The sequence below is a fragment of the Rattus rattus genome, chromosome 2, assembly GCF_011064425.1.
Source record: "Rattus rattus isolate New Zealand chromosome 2, Rrattus_CSIRO_v1, whole genome shotgun sequence".
Lineage (NCBI taxonomy): Eukaryota > Metazoa > Chordata > Mammalia > Rodentia > Muridae > Rattus > Rattus rattus.
In genome coordinates, this window is record NC_046155.1 from 134,222,938 (window position 1) to 134,236,194 (window position 13,257).

The window sequence follows — 13,257 nt, forward strand, 5'->3', positions numbered from 1 at the left end:
CAGCCTCTAGAACAAAGAGCTCTTCTATCTTCAAGTTCCTAGAAGTCAGTAAGCTCCAAATCACATCCTGTACAATAGCCACTCAGAGAATTCAGTTCTGTATTGCTCTGCCCAGTTTCCCACAGCACAGAACAGCCTACATGACAACCACGACAAAAGCTCCTCATTTTCAGCTGGAAGGGTCTGTGTTCTAACTGCCCCCAGCCCACTTTTGGAGTCATTCATGCAGCAGTCCAACTTACTGTGTAGCTGAGAATGACTCCACCACCCTGGCTCTACCGTTTTTAATTCTGAATTAATTTCAGAGGGGTTGGTGAGACGGCTCAGTGGGTCTGCCTGCCTGGGCTGAGTATCTGGGACACAGGTAGAAGGAGAGAACCAACTCCATGGGTTATCCTTGACCTCTCCAGACAGCATGGCTGGCACACACGCGCACACACACTGAAACCATTTCCAGTAAGAGCTCTAAGTGCTGAGAGTAGCACCCCCTGCCCTGTTTCACATCCTCCTCTCCATAACGATACAGGAACACATCAAAATGAGGAATTAACATGTGTACACAACTGTCCCAGAGCAGCAGACTGTCCAAAAATTCAATCCAGAGGCCCACACTGGGTCACGTCTCTGTGTCTCAAGACCTTGATCCTGGAAGAAACACTCATCAGGTATCTTGGAGGAAGTTCTATATGTAGGTACTTTAGTCTTGACTGGTCTGGAATTACAGATGTAACATAAGGAGGTGAGATGTCCTCCTCACACTCCATTACATTGGAGAGAATTTAACACGGCCATGTCACCTCCCCTGAGACTCTGCTTGTGGATGCTGACTCACAATAAGTTTCACTTTGTAACTGCTGAAACATGTTACTAGTTCCATAAATAAGCTTTAAGTTACTTAGTAGCTAGTCTGAAAAGCTGAGGGATCCCCACCATAGATGTAAACAAACATTTAGTTTTAGCTTTGTGGTGGCCCATGCAAGCAACAGCAGGCCCCAGAGAGCAGAGGCAGAACTGGGAACTTAAGGCCAGCCAGGCTACATAGTGAGACCCAGTACCGACAAAGAAAAACAATCCTGTCAAACCTTTGTGTTTGTCATCTCCTGAGACTGCTGTTCTCACGCTGTGGCTGGGAATGACAGTGCTGTCCTTCAATCCCACACATTTGTATTTGGTCATACAGTTCATGAGTGTTAACAAGACTCACAGAGAAGAAAGGAACGTAAATACTATTAACCTTATAAAGCACAGCCCACTGGGAGCATTTGGCACCCAGTCTAGTTTCCCCCCAGCCCAACTACAATCTATTCTTACTGGAAAAAACAAATTCAAACTCTCTTTTTGCTACCTGGGACAATGTAGTGGAAATGTAAATTAACAATACTAAGTTCTACATGGTTCCAGAACACCAGTACCTCCTAAGAAATGTTCTCTGAGTCTAAATGAATGACAACTCCTGAAGGTTTAGTGGGTGAAGAACTGTCAGAGAAGCCTGTGTGCACTACAGTAATCAGGGAAATTCCACCCACCGAGACACCAGGTCTAGGTTTGGAGTGGCAACTGCTCCTCTCAAGTTATTCAAGCAAATCTCGTGGAAAGTCCACTTCTGATAAGCAACAATCTGGCGTGAGGTCCACAGACAACTCCAGAACCTGACATGTATATACAGAACAACACTGATTAAACAAACACCTTCTGTTGTTTGATGGAGACATACCAACTTACAACACGCTTCTAAACCTTAAGCAATTTTACCCAATTTCCCCAATCCCAGCCACACTGCCTTTGCCACCTTCGGTGCACTGTCCAGTTCCTTCTTGCTTTTGTTCCCTCATTTGCTATGCTGAAGACACCAGATTAAGTACCAATAAGGATGATTAAATATCAGAACTACAAACTTAAATTTGTTATCTCTTAAAAGTTGGGAAGATAAGTTACTTTGAAGCAATCTAAAAATATGCTTGCTTAACAACACATATACTAAAACTAGAATATTCTAGAAATCTAATTATCTTCAGAGAAAGCAGAGACCCAGGTTGCCAAAGCCTTTTACACTGCACCCTGAATTCGTATTGCTCCTCTCAGCTGCGGCCTGGCTCCCCCTTGCTCACTTGTCAAGTGTACATTGAAGCTCTTTCTGTACAAATAACTCACCTTCATGTCGATAAGTTCCTAGTGTAGAATTCAGGAATCACCTTATGCCTATTATCTTAAAATGACTTATATGCCATTTTGAATACTTAAATATTAAAAGCTAGGCTATACATTCTGCTGGAGGAATTAAGATGGTAACATCTGCTATCTCAATTTTTTAACTATACAGGAAAATAATGCTCGGATGTTATTTTAAGTTTAAATAAAAAAGGAACATGTTTATCCTATCTCCTGTTAGTGTGCTCAAGAAACCTTCTTGTATCAACTACACATACAGGTTTAATAGGTAAAATGACAACCTTCCAATAATAAAAGTGATTAAGAAATAAAGCCTAGAATGCCTTCAGCACAGGCCTACCAGACTCACAAATTACGAAGACATGCTGATCCACCCTTTTCACAACATAATCCACCTATACACTATCTCAGCGAGACTACAGGGAATTTACGTACACAGCAAATTACAGATCCAAAGCAACAAACAGTTGTAAGTGCAAGTCCAAGAAAAGAGATTCTAAGTCAATGCTGTTTTTACCAATCACAGTTAAATACCTATTTATCCAGGTCAAAATCTACATGCATAGAGTTCTCAGGAATGAGCTCTGAGTGGCTGTTTTGCAATACTTCAAGGATACCCTCAGCAGCCTCTCATCTCACAGGACCAGCTCTTACCCCACTCTAGTTATGGTAATACACATCATCACAATCCTTGAAACCATCCCCCTCTGGGGGCAATTTCTCCCCTTGTTCCATTCTGAAAAAACAAAAACAAAAACAAAAACAAAAACAAAAACGCAGGTTCCAGAAGTTAGGTAACTTGTTGCACAAGACCACACCGCTAAAATGAGAAGCACCATGATTCAAGTCCAGGCCTCTTTGTGACCAAAGTCCTCACCAGCTCAACCTTGCCATGTCTCAACCTCTGTGCTACCCTGGCCTCTCCATCCACCACTTCTCATGCTAATCATTTTGCTGTCTTAAGACCACAAACCTTGCCCTCTGTTTCTCTGTACTCTAGCCTACTTCTTTTTAAGTATGAGAGAGTAGGATTGTCTTAGTTTACTTTTCTGCTGTGATAAAACCTCATGATCAAAGTAACTTCCAAAAGAAAGCACTTAATTGGGGCTACAGTTCCCGAGGGCTAGAGTCCACGATTACAGAGCAAAGGCATAGCAGAAAGAACAGCAGGGCGCTTACATCTTGATCTTCAAGTTTGAGGCAGACAGGAAATGGCAAGAGAGTCTTTAGAAATCTCCTCACCTGTCCCCAGTGACACACCTCCTTCAACAAGGCCACACCCAATCCTTCCCAAATAGTTCTACAACTGGGGAACCAGTATTCAGGGCCATTCTTATTCCAACTACTACGAGGGGCTATGTTTTCTTTATTCCTATGATCTAAATAATAATAAGAATGTTTTCTGCACCAGTGTCACCAGAACTGTGTGCTGCTAATGAAAGAGGTACAAATATTATCTTTTAAATGAATATGTTGTAACTTACTGCTCATAAGTCTTCCAAATTTTTCCAATTTGTTTGACTTCTTAAAGAGATATTCAGAATAATGTATCTAAGTGAAAAGACACTGTAAGCTATGAACTGGGTATCCAATAAAAGGATGATCTTAGGTGATATCAATGAAAGAGAAGAGTAGACAAAATCAAATCTGTCCTCCATAAAAGTATAAAGAGTTCTGGTGAGAATGCCTAGAAGTAGCCTTTTCAGGACTCTGAATTTTAACTAAATGCCTAAAGTAATCCAGAGAACACTGTACTAGAGAAACAGAAAAACTATATAGACAGTGGGCTATCTGGTCTTAGAACTTATCCTATATCCAACTCATTTTCCAGATCTCCTCTAGCCTTGTCTACAACCACAGTCAAAAATGAGCACCCTGGAAGTCCCTCAAGAGGTAAGACAGAGGCACGAATTTCCTTCAAAACCGCACTCCAGGACTAGAAGTGGTTAAGAGCATTTACTGGTCCTGTAGAGGCCTGGACTTGTACCCACACTGAGTGGCTCACATCTGCCTGTAACCATGGCTCTTGGTGGATCCAATACCCTCTGTTGGCTTCTATGGGAACCTGCATTTGCAGGTCTAGTAAGGGCAGTGCTGGGTCAGGAAAGCTGGTGGGCTGACTTACTCAGCTGACATCTAGGACCCTGGTCCAGGGCTTTGAGTTGGCTCACCCTAACATGTACCTCATGTACGAACTGCTGAAGCATGTGAAGGGGAGGTTTTGCAAATCCAAAGCCGCAAGAGCTCTACAACACAGGGCAACAAGAGGATATCTATCAGAGAGGGGTCCTGGTAGAGATCCAGTATTGACAGTGTAGCAGCATGCCAAACCAATGACTCACTGCAATGGAAATCTGCAAGGAACAATGTTTGGGCAAAAGAGTATACTGTGTGACATACCGCAACACACTACAGATTCTATGGTGAGACTTTTTCAGGGTTTGGGGGAGGGGGAGTTGCAAAAGTGGAGGGAAGATACAAAGGGACAGTGAGATGAGTAGGTGCAAACTAATTCACAAAGGTTCAATAAAAAGTTTAATGGGGGGTAGCTGACTGGCACTGGTGGCACATGCCTTTAATCCCAGCACTTGGGAGGCAGGCAGATCTCTGAGTTCAAGGCCAGCCTGGCTATAGAGTTCTAGGACAGCTAGGGCTACACTGGGAACTCTGTCTTGAAAAACAACAAACAAACAAACAAAAACCAAACACACACAAAGTCACTTTTCCAACTCTATAACACCATGTCTCACAACCTCTTGAGTAATTTGAGGTAACAGCTTTTACTCCATGTGAAAGGTACAAGACCTAACCAGAATGTAAAAGAAGTTTAACTTCTCTGTAAAACTAAAATGATTTTAAAAATATATGCTTAAAAGGCATTTATTAATAAGTACCAGCAATAATAAAAAAAAAGCTTAGAAATGAATCTGAGTTTTGGCTTTGACAACTGTTCCTCATGAGTCATTTTAATTACACAGCTATTACCTGAGGAATTATTTCTACTTCAAGGCAAGTTTCTAAAAAACTAATCCTCTGGCTAGGCTTATAATAGAGCAAAATAAAGTCTTCCAAGACTCAAAGCTTAGCATAATTATGTTACAGGAAGTCTAAGGATTAGCCCTGTCTGACTGACAGAGTCTCTCAGTGATGGGGGAGGGGTGCCAGCAGGCTGATCCAATGGTAAAGGGTCCTTGTATGTATTCCTTAAAATGAGAATGAAGAACTACAAAAGGGGAAATTTCAAACAAGCAGAAAAATGCAGGATAAAATCTGTGGAACCCAGGGGTTGGGGAATTTCTCAGTTTTTTTTTTTTTTTCTTTTTTTTTTTTCAGCGGGGCCTGAGTTCAGTCCCCAACTCCGGAAAAAAAACAAAAAAAAAAAAAAAAAAATCTGTGGAACCCAAAGAAGGGACAATTTCTTAAAAAACTAAAAAGTCATTAAGAGCTTTGACGGGGCTTGCTCTTCCAGATGATACAGGTTCAGTTCCAGCACCTACATGGCAGCTCCTGTTCTAGGGGATCCAACCCCCTCTCTGACCTCCATGGGCAATGGACACACATTATGAACGCACAGCCATAAATGAAGGTAAACACCCATACGCATTAATAAAAATAAATAAATAAAAAGCACAAACCATGAAAGAAAGGTTATACTAGAGTTAGACTCACAACTGGTCAATTTTTAAAAATTCTCTAATTCAGAGAAGGCAAAAAGACAAAGCACACAGTCCAGAAGATACTATGTTGAGAACAAAGCACTTGAACAAAATTCGAAGACAGACATCTGAAACATGGGCTGAAACTATGAACAGGCAACTCACAGAAAAGAGAATTCTCAGCATAGCTGAGGGGAGTAACCTCTGGCACAAGCCTAGGGGAGAGCCGGCCAGTAAAATCTAGGAAAGTCAGTGTCATCATAAGGCATTTAAAGAACTGCAAAGCAGTAGGGACATTCCTGACTGCCTGCCCTACATTCCTGGGGAGAGCCGCCCGTGGCTGCTGTTACTGACCCAGCTCCCTAGCAAAGAGGAAACCGCCAGAGAGGCGCTTGTCTATCAGCTCCTCTGAGTCAGTGAGACTACTTACAAAAGTCAAAGTGTCCACAATACCGACCACTGGTACTTCAACCCTTGTCACATTACTTCGAGATGAATAAGAAATCACCCCTCAGTCTTTCAAGTCCTAGAGCTCTTGAGTCCACTTTATACCAACAATGTGGTACTCATGTTAAATCAAAGTTCAAAGTTCTTGCTCTATCTACCTCAAGATTCTGACTCTATCCAGTAGTACCTATAAGATATTGATGACAAACTACATCAAGACACAATTATGGTTTTTAATTATCCACAAAAGGTCTGAGCTATGTGGGAATGGTAGTCGATACCTGCAATCAGAGAGTTCCAGGCCAGCCTACAATACGGAATGAGACCCTGACCTCTGACCACACTATAATAAAAGTGTTGGGCATGGTGGTTTACACATGCAATGCCTGCACTGTGGGGGCAGAAGGATCTACATTTTGAGGCCAGTCTTAGCTACAGAGCAAGCTCGCCATCAGCTTCAGCAACTAAGGAGACCTTCAAAACAACAAACAAAAAGCAAGTTTGTCCTCTAGAATGCCAGCAAGACAAAGCATTCCAAAACATACAAAGTCACAGAGACGTAAGCTATGGTCATAGCTATTTAATTAAGGACGGGAATGCAGAAACACTGCTGGGTTGTAATCTACTTAACAGCATGAAATCCTTACACAGTTTTTGTGCTGCTTTAATAAGAATGGCTCCCCCATAGGCCATGGCTCCTAGTTAATGGAACTACTTGAGAAGGATTAGAAAAGGTGGCCTTATTGGAGGAGAAATGGCGTTGGGGATCAGCTGTTTGGTTTCAGAAGCCCATGACGGGCCCGGTTTTCTGTCTGCACACTGCCTGAGATCAGGAGTCTCTCAGACCCTGCTCCAAAGCCCCCACCATTCTGTTAGACTCGCCCTCTCAAACCGTAATCAAGTGCCCAATTAAATGGTGTCTCTTCACAAAAGTAGAACAATAACTAAGACAGTTTTCTTCACTGTAAAATTTCATGATAAAAGAGACCCCCAGGCCTGGAGAGCAACCGCCAGACAATGGAGGCAGGCAGAGGGAGAATATGGCTCACGGAGATTAAAGGCTCCCTCAAACCATATTTAGAATTTAAAGTGAGCCTTTGTTAATTTAAATTAAATTAAATGAGAGCATTGCTGTACACTTAAAAATGTCTGTTTCCCTCAAACTTTAAGCAGGAGAACAAAACAAGTGGCAGACATTTAAAAGCAAGCTGCAGGTCAGGGGAGGCAAGCAAGGGCAAGAGCATGCTTCTTCCCCTCAGAAAGAGCCAAGGGCTCACACAGGAGGGCAAGCTCTTGCTTTGGGTAAAAGGCCTAGCAGTTCCTTTTGCTTGTTACAACCAATAGTTGACTAAACTAAATACAAAAATCGATTCCTGCTACCATTACTTGATCCTGAATTACCTGCAAGAGGCATACACGTGTCAATAGAACACATGCACTAATAGAAACATGTACTAGTAACTTATACCAGTTTTAAGCCCAAAATTAAGTCATCCCCTCTTATTAAAGAGCAAACTCCTGCAAGTAGTTCCTCAAAGCTGCCATGTGTTCACTCACAACTGCCTGCTGCCTAGTGTGAAAGGAAGGAGTCAGACTTACAAATACAAAGTCAAGGTCTATAACAAAAAATCATTTCTTTCTGGTGCCAGAGATGCCCTCGGGGATGCTGAGCACACGCCATAGCACGCGCTGTACCACTGTGCTGCAACCCTAGCTCCCAAACACAGCTCCTGGCCTCCTCACGGCTGACAATTTTATAAGTTCAAAACACGTAAGTTTCTGATCTGTGCAGGTCATCCTGACCAGATTAAAGTGCGGGCCTTTGGGAGATGGAAACAAGGAGGTATCCTATGCTCTTGTAGACGGTCTTGTGGAATCAACAAGAAATCAGATGTTTCTGGGTTTCATGGAGAAAGGTCACTGTGACCATCAGTAAACCCTACGTTTCCTTCAAGTCCCAAGTGTTATTACTTATTTTAAAAGACATCAGAAGTCCAGAGGCCTACTCTAAAGGCCTAGCAATCTAAAAAGTCAGGGAAAATCAGGGTAATGAGAATTTTAAAAATTAAAAACTAAGGCTAAAACATGTACTAATAACTTACACCAGTTTTAACCCTGAAGAGGCTGATATTGCTAGTTTCCTATGATTAACTCACAACCCAAAAGGCAAAATGGACAGTTTTCCCCACACGAGCATTCTGCTCTTACCTCATATGACCAGACGCACTGCACGCCTGCGAATCTCCGGACGCATCTCCCCACCTCTACATCCTCGTGGGTGGTGTACATTTCCCGGAGACACTTGCCAATGTGTGGTGCCATTCTCCGAAGCACTTCCCGGCTCAGAATCACACCAGGTCCTCCCATGCAGAAGTTCTCTCCAGGCTCGAGGGCCAGTTTCCCCATTTCTTCGGTGGTGCCCAGTCCCGTTTGCCCGAGAAAGAGGGGCTCGCTGCTATTCAAACTCCTCAGAAAGCTCTCCAGACGATCTCCCTTGATGTAGACATCATCATCTGCTCTCATAAACCATTCGTACTTGTCCAAGTAGTGATCGTGCATGTACTTGAGCATCATGAAAGACTTCTTCTGTGGGGGATAGGAGTCGTCCACGCCCCTCAGTGGCACTACTGGAATGGGTATAGATGTGTCTGAACCCTCACTAGAGAAGAACTCAACCTTCCCAGGAATTGTCTTGGACCATGTTCTGTAATTAAAATAAATACAGATTAGAGGAGTTACTTTCAGAAACGCATGTATCTGCTCATTTTGAATCATTATATGAATGCTTAAACATTGGTCTGCTTGCCTCCTTTAATGGAGACCCCATTGAGTATCATAAAACCCAGATTCATTTTCATAACAACCCAACTGAGGGAAGGACAGAGCTTATGGATGGTTAAGTTCTACTTCCAGCTGACAACCAAACTGACACAGCAAGACCTAGGCAGTCAACTTTTGGATTTCATCAACTTCTACCGACAACTCCTCAGCTCGTAAGACACCTGAGCTGGCGAAGAAACAAGCCACCACGCCTCATCACTAGCCTGAGCTTGGTCCCTAGACGCCGCATGGCTGAAAGAGAGAACCGACTCCTACTAGCTGTCCTCTGACTTCTGCATCAGCACCACGGCATGCACATGCCCACATACTCCCACAAAGTAAATAAAATGTAAAAAGCAGATAAATGACAAAATCAAACTTTCCAGTCAACAAAGCTTGTTGCAAAGTTCCTCAAGCGCCAAGCCAGACAGATGCAATGGTGAACTAAACCACAGCTGGGAGTCATGAGCAGTCAGGACAGACATTGTCACATGTGTGGATGCTATCAGCTTTTTGAAAGAAAGGAGCACACAGGCAAGGAGATCCAGAGCAATGAGTGCTTCCCTGAGGCGGGGTAAGTGCTCTGGATGCTAAGGCTGAGCCAGGGTGCAGCACTAACAAGAGATGGGGACAACTCAGCAGAACCAGAGGTAGAGCCAACCACACAGCAGGCTTCTACGCTATGCCCTAGGAGGCACCAAATTGAACACGGCAAGAGAAAAGGGATGTACACTCTGAAACTCCCAGGTAGTGATTTGAACTGAAATAAGTCATAGGTAAAGGTGTGAAGTTTAAAAGGAGCTGGTTCAAGTCAAACAGAGGAAAGATCAGTGACCAACTAAATGGAAACAAAGTATCCAGTTGAAAACAACTAATTTATGGCCATCATAATGTCCTTTCCTTCACTTCAGGCTACGGCTGAGAACTTAAGTAATTTAGCTGCAACCATTCATTTATATGGAGTACTCCCAATATAAATATGACAATAAATAAAATACAGGCTGAATATCCTTTATACATTTTTACATTTTAAAGTGTATGTTTTTCATATTTTAAAAAATGTGGATATACCAAATACCCCTAATCCAAAAATCCAAATGCTTTGAATCTGTCACTGGTAGAATTGAACACTGCACTCAAAAAGTCTCGTATTTCAGAGCACTTTAATTCCTGCATTAGAGACGCTGAATTTGTAGAAAATTTAATATTAAGAAAATCAAGGTCCAACATGGTGGTGCACACCCTTAACCCAGCACTATGGAGGCGGAGAATTCTTCGAGTTCTAGGCCAATCAGGGCTATACAGTGAGACCCTGCCGAATGTGGGCAGGGAGAAAATAAAATCATCAACTGTAGATACAGACTAATAGTAGAATGCGTGCTCAGAATGTGCAAGGCCAGAGGTTCAAGTACCAGTCTTACTATCTCTGTCTGTCCAACCTACCCACACACCGTATGCTGCCTCATACACACAGGTCCAAGTGACAATTCTCTACAAAATTTAATTTATTTAACCAGTACTACATTCTACAGTGAAAATATGAGGTGGACCAGCTAAATCTGCACAAATCTTTAACAGAGAGTACTAGGAGAAGAATATCTTTAAAAATCTCTAAGCCAGGTATAGTGTACATGTATGTTCTCAGTGCTCATGAGACTGAGGCTAGAGGTCAGTTTGGGCTACTTAAGGCAATCCTGCCTCAAACAAAGAAAGAAAAAAGAAAGAGAGAAAAAGGAGAGAAGGAAAGAAGAAAGTAAAGAGAAAGAGAAAAGAAAGAAAAAGAAAAAAGATTTCAAATTTCTGGGGAAGCAATACAAAAGCAGGGAAGCTGGGATTGGAGGTGCTACAGGTGTGGTAGACATAACGTTCACTCTCCTCTCAGTACAGGAGGCTTGGAAGTGTCACCCACTGATCTTCCAGCACTAACGGTAGTGAACCTCACAGAGACGTAGCCGTCCAAACCGTCCCGTGAGCTCGTGGTGTTGGGCACTCAGTGCCACATGGCCATCGCCACCACCCAGCTCTACACTTTTCATCTTGCGAAACGGAAATTCTAAAATTATTTTATAACTGTAAATGAGATACTTCAAAAACAAAACTGTTTCATTTATCTTCCTAGTCAAAAATAAGGAATAAAAATAACCAAATTACCTGTTCACATTGAATATTCAATTGCATAAAATACTTTTTCAGATTCCTTTCAAAAAGTCCAAGATTGAATAACCTGTTTCCTCATATCTAGGGTATTAAATATGAGGTGTGTCGGTGTTTCATTTACCAATAGCAAATACCGCCAACCGTAGCCAATCAACAACTGGAAACTGCACCTATTTCAAAGCTGTGAGAGTCTGGACAAGGCCATCTGAGAACAGGTACAGCACTGCAGCTAGTGCTCCCCCAGTGCCTGTGCACTGGGTTACAGATCAGTCTACGCAGTGCCATGCAGCTCTTCAGCAAATGACACAGAGAACTCTACCGCATTGCAGAATCTATACCAGGTACTGTGCTTCATTTCCACAAATGATATGCTCTTTTAAATTAAAAAAAAAAAAAAAAAAAGGAGCTGGAGAAGTGGCTCTGTAGTTAAGCACATTTGCTATTTTGCAGAGGATGAGGGTTGGGGTCCCAGCACCCACATAAGGCAGCTTACTAGTGCTTACAACTCCAGTTTCAAGGAGTTTCTGGGCACCAGCACATGTGATGCATGCATGCATATATCCATGCATAAATCCGTGTTGATATAGAGAGACTCACATGTGCACATAAAATAAATCTGTCATATATATACATACATATACACATATACATAGTTATGCATTGTGGCACAGGGCTATAGTCCTAGTTACTCAGGAAGCAGAGAGTAGAACAGGACAACTTGAAACCATGAGTTTGAGATCAGCATGGGTAGGCAACATGGTAAGACTCTCTTTCAAAAAGCAAAATAGAGCAAAAAGGTAAATAAAGAAGAGATGAGAAGTTAATGTACAGAGAAACCAGCTCTCCTATAAAGGGACAAGTCCTTTGGCAAATGGCTACAACGTACAGAATGCATGACAACCTATACGAAACTCTCTGATGTGGCCACGACTGCAGGAGAAAACACTTCCTGATATTCCCCTAACCACAGGGAGCCGGTGTACCCGACCCTATTAGGCCAAGGAGCTCTGATTCTGCTGTCCTTACACAGTAATGTTTGGCCTTTCTTGTTTTCTTTCAGTCACAATAACCTTTGAAAATGTAAATAATCTCAATCTTGGCACATAACAGAGGTCAATGGACTCGAGGAATGAGAAATGCCCCTCTGTGCAGCAGGTGACTTACAGATGCTGTGTGTTATGTTTGCCAAGGGACAAAAATCTCTTCCAGATGAGCTTCACAGAACTGTCCACCAGCCCAGCCATACTTCCTACAATTTGTACATGAAGAAAACCAATTTTCTCAAAGCATAAAAAGAAAGCAATTATTGAGAGGGAAAGCCAGAGGCTCCATGTGTTAAGATCTACTGTAACTTGAGGTGCTTCTGAAGTGTAACTCAAAGCTAAACAATGTCTACCGTCTTAGGAGGGGATTGTAAGAGGTGAGGACGAAAGCGACTTAACTTCCCCTATCGGTATGAATGTCAGAGTGCTTCTACGCTAACGTGACTACTAAAACAGACCAAGTTCTAAGTCACACTATAGCAACCAACCCCAAACCACAAAAATATGGGAGCAAGAGGATGCTAGAGGGGAGAAGGAGCAGCTAAGGTAGCTCCTGTCTTCAATGAAACAACCTGTGACAGGACGTTCTGCAGTGCATGGGCTCCGGAAGTGCCCTGACTCCAGTCCAGCGCTGCCTCAGTCCGACTTATAGAGAAGGCAGAGGCTTGCAAATTAAGAAGAGACAGGAAGTGTATGCACTGTAGCAATGGTCTTATGGAAAGTGCCTCTCACATTTCTGCCTAAAAACCTGACCCTCAAGCCATGTACTGCATTTGAATTGGGTTTAACTCTCAATTTCAGACATTGTTTTAGGGTAGAAGTCTAATAAGAGTTTAAATTTTAAGTGTTTTTACTCAAAACACTAAGCTCTTTCCTATTTGCCTGAAGATCAGAATTCATTTCTGCCTGCACTGTTTGCCAGTGCCCCAGGCAGAATGCATGCAGGAAAAAAGCATTGCTAACAC

General features: G+C 42.5%; 1 protein-coding gene across 1 annotated transcript in view; it reads right to left on the minus strand.

Moving 5' to 3' along the window:
* The window catches only part of Chsy1 (chondroitin sulfate synthase 1), a 61,124-nt gene that overhangs the window by 37,114 nt on the left and 10,753 nt on the right, over nucleotides 1-13,257 (minus strand). The window contains 1 exon segment of the mRNA XM_032893449.1: nucleotides 8,481-8,976. Within this exon segment, the coding sequence (XP_032749340.1) occupies nucleotides 8,481-8,976 (496 nt within the window).